The sequence below is a fragment of the Ciconia boyciana genome, chromosome 5, assembly GCF_034638445.1.
Source record: "Ciconia boyciana chromosome 5, ASM3463844v1, whole genome shotgun sequence".
NCBI lineage: Eukaryota > Metazoa > Chordata > Aves > Ciconiiformes > Ciconiidae > Ciconia > Ciconia boyciana.
Genome location: NC_132938.1, coordinates 36,793,870 through 36,808,244, shown reverse-complemented (window position 1 = coordinate 36,808,244; position 14,375 = coordinate 36,793,870). Strand labels below are relative to the sequence as shown.

Below are 14,375 nucleotides of genomic sequence, written 5' to 3'. Positions count from 1 at the left end.
ATTGAAAGTATTTTTGTTCAAGTATAGCTTATGATAACCATATCATGCATGTTAAATCTAGTGTTGTGTAGCACAACATTATAATAACGCTTCTTGGTTATTTGGAAGTTTCCTGATGGAGGATCTTAGCACAATTCATATTAATGTTGCATTTCTGTTTTACAGATTGTGATGCTTGCTGTTGTAGAAAAACTCAAGTCAGAGTTGTAACTATACCTTCTCTTCTGTTGTTCATATGATCACAGGAGAGTTTTGGATTTGACCGTAACTTAAATGTAATGGTTCTGGACTCTCTCTCCAGTGCTTTCGGGAAAGGATATTTACTTCCTGTTTGAAACTTGGAAGTCTGTGTATGCATTTGCATGGGGAGAATATTTCAGGTCTGTTTTTTAATGGTGCTTTGAGAAAATGGGTAGGCATTTAGTCCTTGTTATTCAGATTTCTATGTTGTTTTTCATAAAGTTGGGTAATGAATCTTAGCAGCGTAAAAACTGTCTAATGTGAAGCTCTGCAAATTGCACATTTGAAGCCAGTCTGACCCACTGGCTCTTCTGGTGCTACTGAACCTCTGAATGAATGAATGAATGTGGAAGAAGAAGGGATAGCAGTTAATGTAGACCTATGTGGGGTTAGGAATGAAGGAAGGGTCTAGAGGGGTGTCCTCACTAACCTCCACAGAAGCTTCTGGCTCTCTGCTCCCAACACTCTTTTAGTTTACAGTCTTTGAAAAGACTAATTGAAGAGGCTCAACTTCATGTTCACGTGGGAATGACTTTCAATCAGATTATAGCAGCTGGGGACTTGGATCTTCTGAACTAATTTAGAAAACCCAGTAGCTGTTTCTACAGTTTTGCACCAGCCTCATTGCTCTTACTGTATCTGATTCGATCAGAAGAAATTTGTTTCATGTTTGTAGTGGCTGAGTTAGTGGTAGTAAGGTATTGTCCTGAAAGTGTGTTCTGCTCTTCTTTTTATTCCTTCCTTGTCTTCTGACCAGTTGTTTTCAATGTTTTAGAAAACGTGCAGTATAAAAATAACGAGTAGATGCATGAGCGGATTTCTTCTCTGAAGGAAGCAAGCTGTGCTCTATAAAATTCATACATTTGTTTTCTGTATTTCTTTAGCGTGCTGAAAGAGGCACCAGCTGCATCAATAGGCATGAAACCAAAGCAGCAACAGCGCATCATGGTCAGGATGACGCATACGGATGAGGCAGTGTCTTACCCCAGCACAGACTGCTGTTAGTGTCTGTGTCTGGTGTCCTTTTTAATTTTTTTTTTTTTTAAACAGGTCCTAAAAGGTGTCTCATTACTCATTTGGGCATACATTCTGGGCTCTAAAGTACCCCGAATTTTAGAGAACAGCACGGTTAAACTGTTGTGATGCAGAAGGGCAACGGGGCTCAGAGGTGACAGGGAAACTATAGAAAGGAAGTAAAGGAAGAGAGTTATGAAAGGTAGGTGCAGGAAAATACGTTTTAAAGTGGGGTAGTCAATTTAAGGTGTTGAAAGTGTGTAACTGGCAGAGAGAAACACAAGTGAAGTATTTGATACTCGCGTGGCTTAATTTTTGGTGATGATTGGTGATCTTCTGTCTTTAGTTTGATATTACCACTAGATTTCATGGTTCTTTAATGTTGATACACCTAGATGAAGAACTGTACCATCACCTTGCTATGTCTGAGCAGGAGTCTTCCCACTGTAATAGATCTTGCTTCAAGTATTTCAACTGGGAGCATAGTAAAGTTGCAAGAGTTGTGCTGTCATAATTTACTAATAAGCATTGTTATATGTTTGAATGTTGTGCTTTACCAGAGCAGAGATACTTAACATTGGATATGATGGCGATTAAGGAGTGAACGAGGAACTAAGCTCATTTTGGAGAAGAGTTGCCTAAAAATACAGTTATACATTAAAGATTAGTGGGAATAGATATGTGTTTTGAAAGATAATATAGTCTAAAGGATAGAGATACAAGTTTAACTCTTGTGCTCTTGTTTTGTAGAGTTCTGTCCAATGGATATCTGTAGGAGCCACCACTCTATACCATGACTTGGCTTCTTAGGCAAAAGGTGCTGAAGAAATATGGTACTTTGTACCCTTGCGTTCATTTTAGGGTAGAGAGGGTGTCTAAGAAAATTGGAAGAAGTAAGTTGTCATCTGCCAGTTATGATGATAACAAATACTACAGTACAGTGTGTTTTGAATGCGCTTGAGAAATTCGGGTCTCTTACAGAGCACATGGAAAGGAAGAATCCATGCTGTGATTGGCTTTCCACAGCATTGCAGGTATTGCAACAGAAGAGAGTAACCAAGCTATACAAAAAAGGTGGTTGCAGAGGACATGAGGACAGCTGTGGAAACATAGATGCTTAAAATGTCTGTTGTCATGGAAGACTTGACATAAGTAATAAACTTCAGTTTTTAAAATGCTGTTCCCAATTGCTCTTCAGCGTATCAAGGGATTATTCTTCAGCTTGCTTATCAGAAGACCACTACCTTTTATAGCTGTTATTATCACTTTGTAGTATTTGTGAGTGGCAGTTTTCAATGTAATATGATTTCTTCTGTTTTAGAAAAGTAATGAAATTGGATGTATTTCAACGTTGGAAGTTCCCATCCTGCAGTATGGGTCTGCATATTTTTTTTTCTCTCCTGGATCAGAGAAAAGACTCAAAACTTCTATTTATTTATGGATTGACTGATTGAAATGTTTTTCTGACTAATTAATTTAAAAGCCTTGAAATGACTTAGTAAAAGGCTTTTAACTTTATATTTCAGCATACTCAGTGAAGTGACTCAGTTTCTTTCTTTATAAACCTGAGGAAGTTGATTTATGAAGCATTTGACTAGAAACTTTATCAATTTTAGCCTTTTCTTTTGAAATGTTTTTAACAAGGTGATGTAGGATGAGGTCTGCTAGTATTTCAGGCAGGCAAAAGTATTCAACGTAACTTGTTCTGCTATTACTATGTTATTGTTCACTGTCACAGTGCCAGGGAGCTTTTTATATTTTACTAAGCTGCCAAACAAACAACTTCCATCAACGTGGAAAGTAAGAAATAGTGGAGTCACATGATTACTTTGCACCACAGGCTTACACTGACAAATGACACATACTTTTTATATAAAAAGTCTGAAATCAGGATGTCTGGTAAAGAAGCTGCTCAGGTTATCAGGCACATGACTTATTTTCCCCCTTCTTGTTCAGTTATCCCTCTGGTAGATGTGAACTGACTCCTTCTTCCACCCCCGTTTTTTCCCCATCTCTTTTTTAACTGTTAAACATGGCTCATGCGTGCTCCCTGAACACCTCCTGCTCCCTCCTAGACCTCCAGGGACATCTGCTATAGTGAAACACCAGTAAAACTGGTGGCACACAAATGTTGTTGAAAAGAAAGGTCAGAATGGTAGAAGATGGTGTTGCCATGGGACTTGCAATTACAGTAATCTTGGTTATTGCTTCTAGATGTAGTTTGGAATACTTGTCATTCATGCTGTCTTGCTAATCTACTTGTTCTCTCTTATCTCTAGTTCTTCCGATCCTATAATTTACTTTCTGCAGTGTTGTTCAGTATTGTATATGTCTTTTGAAATCCCAAAATCTTACCCCCTCTCCTTTTAACTGTGACTTTGGAGTGGGGACTGTTGAATTCCTATATAAAGAAGGCTGGTTTCAGTCTGCAACAGCCTAGACACCGTCAGATTATATGATAGTTCATATAACCAAATCCACTATTGAGAGACAGGTATTAGTTTGAAGTTTTGTGTGTGGCTAGTAACCTGTCTGAGCAAATCCACTTACAGGCTTTGCTTTGCAAAGTGACCTCCAGTAACCTGTTAGGTGCAGATTTCTGTAACTTTGCTAACCTTACTTTCTTTGTGTCGTGGTTTAGCTTCAGTCAGAAACTAAGCACCACACAGCTGCTCGCTCACCCTCCCTCCCCCATGGGATGGGGGAGAGAATCAGAAGAGCAAAATTAAGAAAACTCGTGGGTTGAGATAAGAACAGTTTAATAATTGGGAAAAAAAAAGAAAAATACAATAATAATAAATTGTAACGAAAAGGAAAATGAGAGAGAGGAACAAAACAAAGGAAAAAAAAAACAGCAACAACAAAAAACAAGTGATACAGCTGCTCACCGCCTGCCAACCAACACCCAGCCAGTCTGCAAGCAGCAATCACTACCCCCTGGCCAACTCCCCCCAGTTTCTATACTGAGCATGACGTCATACGGTATGGACTATCCCTTTGGCCAGTTTGGGTCAGCTGTCCTGGCTGTGCCCCCTCCCAGCTTCTTGTGCACCTGGCAGAGCATGGGAAGCTGAAAAGTCCTTGACCAGTGTAAGCACTACTTAACACACTGATGTTTCAATTATTGCTATCAACACTATTCTCATACTAAATCCAAAACACAGCACTATACCAGCTACTGGGAAGAAAATTAACTATCCCAGGACGCTTTGGCAAGAATTTAAAACCCAAAGAAGAAGGTATGAAACCTATTACCCGACTTGAGGAGAAGGGTGGAGGATTATGTTTTTCCTATCTTGGTGTGCCTTCCCCCTTTGCAGTTTTTGCTATTTATTGTTTTGTTTCTCCTTTCAGTGTTTGACTACAGCTATAGAGATTACATCCTATCCTGGTATGGGCAACTCAGCAGAGATGAAGGGCAGCTGTACCAGCTGCTATCTGAAGACTTCTGGGAGATTGCCAAGCAGCTGCGACAGAGGCTGAGTCACATTGATGTAGTTAAAGTTGTCTGCAATGATGTAGTGAAAGCTGTACTCTCGCACTTCTGTGACCTTAAAGGAGCCAATGCCAGGTAAAAACAAAACTCTGCATTTCATTGGAATTTTCTGCTTCTCTCTTTGCTTTCAGATGTGCTATATCAAAGCAATGAAGAGTGTAATGCTTTTGTAGGCAACTGATAAAGAAAACAGTTCAGGCTTATTACCGGTTTTAGAGATCAAGCAGGCTTCAGGGCATCCATAAGACCTGTGGAAGAAAGCCCTTGTCTTCCTTTTCTCAGAGTTCGGATTGACTGCTGTTTCAGTTTCATCTTTGGGTCCTTTGCTCACACTAGGAGGTGGGCTGTGTGAGCAGTTCCTGCAAGTAGTGTGAACCTGCAAGGGAAAGGAGAGGCGCTGTCAGAGCAGTCAACAGACAAGAAGATAGTTATTTGTCCCTTTCCCAAAATAGCACCAGAATTAATTCCATTCAGTTTCCCATTTCTTCTAGTCCTGGGAGGCAAAGCCTCGTGGTTTCTGTAAGTGGCCTGTCCTGCGGTAACAAGATTTTTCTGCTGGAAAAATTGTTGGCTGGATTTTCTTTCTCTATTTAGGTTATCTTGCTAATTCCACGAATTTTCTTTTTGGCAAGGCTCTCTTTGTCTACTTAAAAAGGTCAGCTGTCCACTAAATGCTAGAGTTGCACCCAAATTGTAATTGCAAATGGGAGCTCTTAGCCTATGCAGTTCCCACATCTGAGTGCACAGTTTGTGTAATTGTGCATGGAATTTGGGCTTATATCTGCACTTACCTGCATTTCAGTTATCCTAATTGAAATACGCTTTGGTCATTCAGATTTAGTCTATACATTTTATACTATGAAGTTGTTTTGCCTACAGTTAGATCCATACATTTTTAACAACGCTTCAGAGGAAAAAGATCAACTGTTTTCTGTCAGTGACCAGTCTGTGTGTTCCCATTCACACTTCTTTCTGTTCTGGTGCAGAAGATAGGGTTAATGTATTTGTGATAGATGCCAGCTTTATGTAAGCTAATGTGTAGGAAATAAAGACAAAAAGAAACTAAAGGGTGGTTACATTCAAGAAAAGAAGAAATTAAGGTGTATGCACATTGCAGTAAATCTTGCATTGTATTCCAGATATTACCTTCTTTCAGCTCTGGAATGTGGTAGAAATCTCTTGGTCAGGTAAAGCTCCTAAGTGTGCTCCCCAATTCTTAAGCATTATGCTTGTACTTGCCCTTTTTTGCAGTAAAGCGCTTGCTTTTGGGAATTAGGAAGAGTTTGATTTGAACAGTTAAAGGATGGGGGTGGTATTTTTTTTTTTAAGTGTAAATGTTTTCCTGTTTGAAGCTGGGGACATAGAATCTGCAATTGCAGAATTATTATTAATGCTGATTCTTGATGAGATTCCTTATCTGTTGAGAATTATGACCACTTCCTCTAGGTCTTTGTTGGATTGTTATTTCCACTATGTAGAGCTAAAATAAATTCTCTTGGGTATTTTCCAATTAACTTTTTCACTTTGGAATGGTAAATGCACCTTAGTCAATGCTGGATAAGGGAGGTTGCGTTAACATGGTAATGAAAAAAATCCTATCAAGAATTAATGTGATAGCAGGTTAAAAAAAATGCAACAAACGCTATAGCTGTAACTGCAGGTTTTGTATAGGTTGAAATTGGACCCATTAACTGTTTTTTCACATGCTGCAAGACTGTGAATTCACAAGGAGGAAGGTCTGGTTTTAGAGTGCCTAACAGCTGATCAGTGGCATGATGCTGCATGATGCAAAATGTGAAGCACTAGTATATCCTCATGCTGCTCATCCAGACTTGCTCAAAAATCCTAGGAAGCTTTATGGAAATTGCACAGGGCTCACGTTTTCTTGGCAGATGGAGAGAGGGCTTAAATAATATGTATGTATGTATGGCAAAGTCAGCAGAAATGTGGCATTGTGCTCATACACTACAGATTGAATTTGTACTGTTGGGTGATCTGAGTATGCACGTAATAAATATGGAAGCATAGCTGAAGACTCTGATACTGTTTTTTTAAATGGAATTTGTGGTTTTAAGAATAATTTGAGTTTTTTACTAAATTGCCTACTGCTATGGAGTTTACTGTGCTAGAACCTGCTGACATTTTAAGCTATAGACTGAGAATTATAAAGTGTGTCACTTCTAACTGGGAAGATAAGAGTTTATTGGAAAGCCTTCAATTCATTTCTATATTGTCACAGTACAGAAAATTCGTCTTTCTAAGGTAGGGAACACAGATCTTCTTGATCTACCTTTGCTTTCTGTCAGCATTTTAAAGATGGTAGTAAATTTAAATTGGCATTCACATGTTTCCCTCTGTGTCTCTAATAATGAATCCAGTTAGTTTTGGATGATAAATATAGTGGAACAGAGACTGTAGTGAGAGCAAGGTATCTTTGCTGTTGTGATGCCTGTTGGAGCACTGTATCTTGTTTCCACTACTGAGTTTATACTGCAGTGTGACAGCAAAGGGCATTTCGTCTGTTATCTGGTGGCTTACAAAGTTTTAAATACCTCTTGTACTATCTCTGGAGGGGTGCCACCTAAGCCACTTTGTCTCAGTTTTCCTATATGACAACAGATAAATCCACTAAAGTAACGGAAAGAGACCGTCTGTGCCCAGGAGGGCCACTGTTTCTTCAGTGTGAAGTTCATGTGTTTTGTCACTGGGTGCACGTCAGCCACAGAAATCCATTTACTTTTCTTCTTTCACTGACGGACTTTGACCTGTCATATCTGATAGATCAGGATGTCCGAGGGGATGAAAATAGGCTGTGACCTTTCAGAATGAGGAAGGGTGCTACAGTCCTTCCCTTTGCTCCTGCTTTCCCCCTGGCTTATCTTAGTCATTGTGAGGCTCTACTTAGTAATAAATAGCTCAAGGTAAATGGCCAACAGAGGCCAACAGATGAGCAAAAATGCTTCCCTGAATGAGGGTGAGCATGAGAAGAGGGGAGGCCGCTTCCATGCTGCCCAGTGGGAGGCAGGGAATTGGGAGGGAGAAGCCTGGCAGCATTAGGTCTGTTTCTTCTTTCTTTCATTCTATCCCCTGGCTTTCTTTAATGGTGACTGCCTTTCCTGCACCTGCCAGACACTTCTACAGAGTGAAATAAAGGCAGAGACACTCCTTTAGCCATGGGCAGAACCGTCTGGGGTGACACAGAGCCATGCAAGCTGTAGGCAAGACAAGTCCCAACTTTTTCATCTTACCTGTGTCACTGGCAGGGGTACCTTGAGGTCCGGTTAGGGCTCCAAAGGATCCCGTCACTTTTCAGTTACAAAATTTGTGGCAATTCAGAGTATTTTGGATAGGAAACCATTTCGTTCCTAGCATTAGCTTAGTGTAGAAATGGAATATGGTACTTCCCTGTGTCCAGTGTTAGCTAGTTCATGAGTTTGAGATATGGAAGAAAAATCAGCCTTGAATTTATTGGTAGAAGCCACTGGTCTTTTCCCCTGTGTTGTACAGAATCAGGAGCGCATTTATAACAGGATTAGCCAAGTGCTTCCTGCAGGGTAGAGAGGGTAGTATTTGGCCATTCTTGTTATAGCAGCTTTTATCCCTTCATTCCTTTATATCTTGTTCAAGTGTCTTTCCTTGGCTACTTTAAGCAGAATATAAGCAAGCTGAATACTGGCAGTGCCATTTTATGTGATCAAGGGTGGACCATGAGCTGGTGTATAATGCTGGAAATGTTCATGTTGGTATGTGGGTGCAGTGTTGTCTGTGGTGGCAGTATACTTTCCAGGGGTTAGAATTACCTGATCCTGGGAATGTAGTCTTACTCTGGTAAGATGATACGTTTGTTGAACGGAAGAGGTAGCTATTCCTCTGGATGAAATGCACAGTCGGTATTGGAAGATCTTAGCAAAGTGAAAACAAATAGCAAGCGTCTTTCTGTGAAGCTGTCCACATGAAAGGAAGTTCCCTTACACTTATTGTGGGCTAAGAATAACCACATTAGATACTACTACAGAACTATTAACATTTGATGAATGACACCCTGTGCTAGTGGTCTGTAAACTGCAGGTAGGCAAAATGAGATTTAAGTCATGAAAAAAGTAGGCAAATGGGACTTGAAGATAGTTAATCCTTGCCTCTTCTGGAACCTCCTGAGAAGCAGTGCTTTTTGAACAAATCTCAGTGAGAAGAGGTCAGTGACATTGATTCCCTCCCCCCCCCCCCCCTCCATCTTTTGGTTGGGAGTGTTCTCTTTGTCTTTAACCTACAGCTGGGGGACCTTGCTCCCAAAGGTAGAGGAAAAATTGGTTTCTGCAAATATGGATATGTGGTGTTGCAGGCTACTTCTGGCAAGATGACTGCTACATGACATCTGATGGGATGCTCAGAAGTGTTCGTGTGTGTGCATGCCCATATTTGCAGCCTAAGTCATGACTTAGCAAAATGGATGCTTGGAGGCTGCAGGCTACTCCCAGTGCTGATTCAGAACCCATATAGAAGGGCTCAAAGCTCTTGGAAAGTGTGAGGGGGGGAAGTGCTGTGGGGAAATTGCAGTTTGAGTGATCAGTATGACAGGCAGTTTGGGGATTTAAGTTTGTATTGTACATATTTTGATAATATTCCTTTTGTTTTCTATGTATTACTGACAGGGTAAGCAGAGAAGACAACTCGGTTCTTTATTTTATTGGCCCATGTGAATACCTTTGTATGTATAGGATATATCACTGTTGTATTTTTTGTGTTTACAATATGTAGTGTGATAAGGTAGTAAAAATAAAAGGTGCTGCCACCACAAACTGATGAAGAGCAGGTTGATGCAAAGGGAATTTAAGCACTTGAGATTGTCAACTTGGTTAATCCTGTAGATGCATCCAAGTTGTCAGGATAGCTACTAAACATCTCCCACAGTTCTTGTTTTTCTTTTATAATTCCATTTGCCACCCTAAAACCAGGAATACCAAGAACTGCTTATCACACTCAGCCTCTGGAAAGGAATAGCAAGAGGATTAGCATGAAATTGTAGAGGTTCATTGCAATGGGAGCAGCTGTATGGAAGTGCTGAGGACAAAATAGTAACAAAAAGCCGAGGTCTGAGCACGTTATTAAAGTTAACCCATAGGTAGCACCAGGTCTAAAGCTCGACATTGCCTTCAAGCTTCAGTGTGGGAAGTTACGGGTTTCCCGTTAATAACTGAGTATGACCTAGACACCACAATAAGCATTAGCACCTCCTGGTGCTGATATGATCATACCACAGCTTGTGAGCCATTCATACGTTCTTTGGGTCTGTTATCAACACGACACGTCAAATCTTTTTTCCTGAAGGAGGTAACTGTGACATGTATAAATGATACGGTTATCTTCACAGTAAATATTAGGTAAAGTGATTTATAAAACTTGCTGATGTACTTGATAAAAATGGCAGCTGTGGAAATTTCGGTGTTGACTTTGTCTTTTTTTATTGTGCTTTTTGGGTTTGGTGTGGTTTGTTTTCAGAGGGTTTTTGTTTTGTTTTGTTTTTTAGTAGGTACTTTTTTTTCAGGTGTGTTTATGATGCTGGCTTGGAAAGGTCTAAATTTGGGGGTTTTTTATTTCATAGAAAGTTCAAGTAGATCATGCAGTTTTAATTCTACTGCAGTGTCAAGAAGCTTAGAGATCTGAGGGCAATACAGGTGAAGAGATGCAGGCTGCATGTGGTTCTGGTAGTTCTCAGAATCCGTTTAGTGAAAGTACGTGGTGAGTGTTGAATGTACTGATGAAAGTCATTTACAGTGAGTTGCATGTGCACTTCAGCTCACAATTGCACTGATTGAGACTTAAATGTAACTCTGCAAGACTCTCTCTTCAAAGACTAATTAAAGAAATAGCAAGGCTGAAGGGAACATTTTCTGATTTATTTATTTATTTAAAGAGAAAGGGCTCTTACATAATTTCCTGTAGAGTTGTTAATGTTTTTACAGACTCTTTGGTGTTTTTTTTCTTTGTTCCTATTTTCCAAGCAGACAGATTTATCTTGTTTGTCATCATTAAGTTCCTGGTCATGCATGTCCTAATCAGTGTACTTATTTTGGGGTTTCTTGCCCTTGAACCAGTGGTACTGCCAACCCCAAACCTGCAAAGTCCCAAGTTGCATGGGCATTGTAGATTATAACTTTGGGGGTGGCTTTTATTTTTTTTTCTTTTACCCCTTTTAGGATTCATTTTTAAGCTCTTCCGTGCCGTCGTGAGGGTTGAGACTATATAAAAATAAAGACGGTGCTTCGTGTCAGGAGCATATACCCAACCACAAGTACCAAGAGTCTTTTAGTACTCCTGACTGTAATTAGTCTTTACAATACAGGGAGTTACCAGATGGTCCTAATTAAAACTGTGGGTATCTAGAGTAGGTCTTAGATAAAAAGAGATATTTCCATGAGGTCCCTGTAGTGGGAAACCTGGAAGCCCAGTCATAGATGATAGTCCAGTATTGCAGAACTGCCATGGGTCCTGCATTCCTGAGAAATGAAGAATTGTTAAAGAGGTGTTGATACTGGCTCAGAGTTCCTTATTTATAGCATGGGAAGGAAATAATGATATTTCTATAACATTGGTAATGTTATAACTGCTTGTCTTCAGGAATACCAAAGTGAATCTGCTATTCTGCTTTCCTTTATAAAGTGCTAGATGAACTCGCAGCTTTGCAGCAGTAAGGGATAAAGTCTTAGTATTGATGATGTTCAGCAGGATACGTGTTCAGTAATTGCACGAAGCAATCTCAGAGCAGGGGATAGTTACAGTAGGTATCAGTTTGGTCCCAAAGAAAAGTACTGCTTGGAACAGACACAGTACCAAGGAATTCACTTTGGCAGGCCCTACCTATAGATCTATATTCACAGACCACTTTCGGATCTTCCACTGGTTTGGGGGCCAGCTGAAGGAAACCCCTTTGCTTTCTGATGCTATGAAATAGCATTGGATAGTGTTAAAAATTCAGAGCAGGCTTAAAGGTTTCATAAAATGAAAGTTACGGAAAAGAAACTTACTCAAGGTTAAGGCTGGCTTTGTAGCTTACAGGGGAGTGAAGAGGGATATGACCGGTAAGCATGCTGTGTAAAGCATGAGTTCTGTCTACTGTTTTAAATCACTGAAGTCACCTGCATCTTGATACACCAATATATGTCACTATTACTTCAGTCTTAATTGTTCAAGAAGACACAAATGAATTAAGTTGCCACTTGCCATTATTTTTCTATTGCCTAAAGCAGATGAAATGAGCCTGGTTTACAAAGCTTGTATTATGCCTGTTTTGGAACTGTTTGCTAGAGTGCCACGTTTATATTAGTTCACTGCACACAGTTGTGCTCAGAATTTATGGATAATTGGCTGGGCTTTCAAAGCGCTCTCTAAAAATATCTGCACGCAGTTCTAGTGAAGAGTTTTCTGTGATTACTAAGTGACCTTTTGTTGGGAAAATCCAACCACGCAGTCCTAATAACACATGTTCAAAATTGTTTAGGAAGATAAATAATGCCTATGTTACTATTTGGGTTATTTAATAGTGCTTAATATCTTTATTGACACTGGAGAGATGTAGCAGCAGTCTGCTTTGTGTACATGCATGTGGATTGCAGTTAAATTTATGCTTTTCCTGTTGGTCTCTGCAAAACGAACAGCGCCTTTCTTTACTCTTGATCACATTCCCACAGAGTCGAAGATGTAGGTTTTATATCAAGCCTTAAGAATATGCCTGATCAGGACATCTTAGCTCCTGCTCCAGGATAGTAAACAGACATGGTTCGGTAGCTGAGCAGTGGTGTTAATACTTCTGTGGTTGCTCACTGCTCCTTTTTTTTATGGGTATCAGTGAAGGGGAAGCCTGAGTTACAAGAGATGCTGTTTTATGGGCAGACCTTTCATTGACACACAGTATATTTTCCCTGCAAGCTGATCAGCGCTTATATTGAGGCAAATAGGAGTATAACGCTTCATGTATGAATGCAAAGGAGGACATAAGCCTGGATGTCTTGTCTTGTCTGTTTTACCACTGGCATATTGATGTATTTTGTAGCTGTTAAGTCTCCCCCCAAGCTTCCTCTCCTGCTTTCAGTCTCCCCTTTATTTCTTTTGCCCAAACAGCGATGAAAACTGCAGGATTTGCTGACACAACTGTTTGGCACTGATATGGAAGGCTTGTTTAGAGTTGAATTTCCTGAAGACTGTGTTTCTCTATTCTTTTCATAATCTGGTGGGGTTCTGTGCCTTACCTTTTGCTGTTTAGATCACATTTTAGGTACAGTTTAGCTAGGAGAACAGTTGAAAGAACCTCTTTTCTAGAGAATCGTGTCGTCTTGGGTAATGGAGGTAACTCCAGAAAAAATTGAAACTCTTCTTAAATGGCCTGTCAACTGGAGAGTATGCAACTCTGCTCCCCCCTTGCATTCCTGTAGGCAGGAACACATTAGGCAAATTAGAAGGGTAAGAATCAAATATTTGCCTTTCTACTTGTTTATTTTGTTCCATTTTCTGTTTGTGTTCTTTTGACCGTGTATCACAAAAGTCCTGGCATAGGTCCAACTCAGCCAAGCTGTATGTATTGGCTGTTGACTGGGAATAAATTTATACAATAGGGAAACAAAGATTATGAGAAAGGACTTCTCTTGCATGAGTGATAGTATAGGTGCAGTTAATGCTCCAGGGTGTTTGCAGTCCCAAACAGACTGACATTCCTCAGGAGACTTGTAGAGAGATATTGAAGACAAAGAAGACTAATCTCCATTTAATGGAATTTTATGTGCATTATGGCTCTGTTTCGTGCTTTGCATGTGTTATGAACGTATAGCTTAATCTAATCACTATGCAGGATGTCCCACAAATAAGGTAAGAGTGTCCAAAAAGGATGGGGTTTGTGTGTTCATGAGCAAAAAAGCAATCACCACTTGCTTTTAGTTCTAACTCTGTGTCATTGCTATTGATAGACAGGAATCAGTTGTTAGGAGAGGTCAGTTTGCTGCTAGCCAACTCATAGGTGTAAGTCACCCTGTTTGTCAGCATTTTGTTTATGCTTCTGGCTGTGTTTCTAAGTGGCTGACTTTGGGTGGACCAACCTGTCCAGAAAAGGAAGACTTTACTTCCCCAGTAAGAGGTGGCTGTACATAAACGACGCAGGCTTGCTGTCTGCCAGTAGTCTGCCTGGGATGTGTCTGGTTTTGGATAAATAATGAATGCCTTTAGGGAGAGCATGTGATGGGGAAGGGTTGATGCAGTGTAGACAAAGCTGTAGGATATGTCTGGAGTATGCAAGAGGAATGGAAATGCACTGAAGAAAATAGGTAGGTATTCAGTTGCCAGAGAGAAAAGATCCTACCAGAACAAGATAAACAGCTTTCTGAGTTCAGTCAGCTGCACCACCTGCGCTGGTTGATAATGAAGACTAGGCATCGTCTTCATAAACCACTGCTCCTCAGAAGAACAGAGTATTTACACCCAAGCTGTTCCAAGGGACTTGTTTTGAAATTTGTCTTACTTGTAACAATTGAAACCCCCTCCATGATCCACATTTGAAAACAAAACATTTGATTTGGGATTGAATAAGAGGCTTCAGTGGAATCGAAACCAAACGTCATCTTAACATTCCTGTTGTTTTGAA

General features: G+C 40.1%; 1 protein-coding gene across 1 annotated transcript in view; it reads left to right on the top strand.

Moving 5' to 3' along the window:
* Positions 1 to 14,375, top strand: part of SNX25 (sorting nexin 25) — a 91,378-nt gene that overhangs the window by 20,703 nt on the left and 56,300 nt on the right. The window contains exon 3 of the mRNA XM_072862575.1: positions 4,609 to 4,825. Coding sequence (XP_072718676.1) covers positions 4,609 to 4,825 — 217 coding nt within the window. The remainder of the gene's footprint in view (positions 1 to 4,608; positions 4,826 to 14,375) is intronic.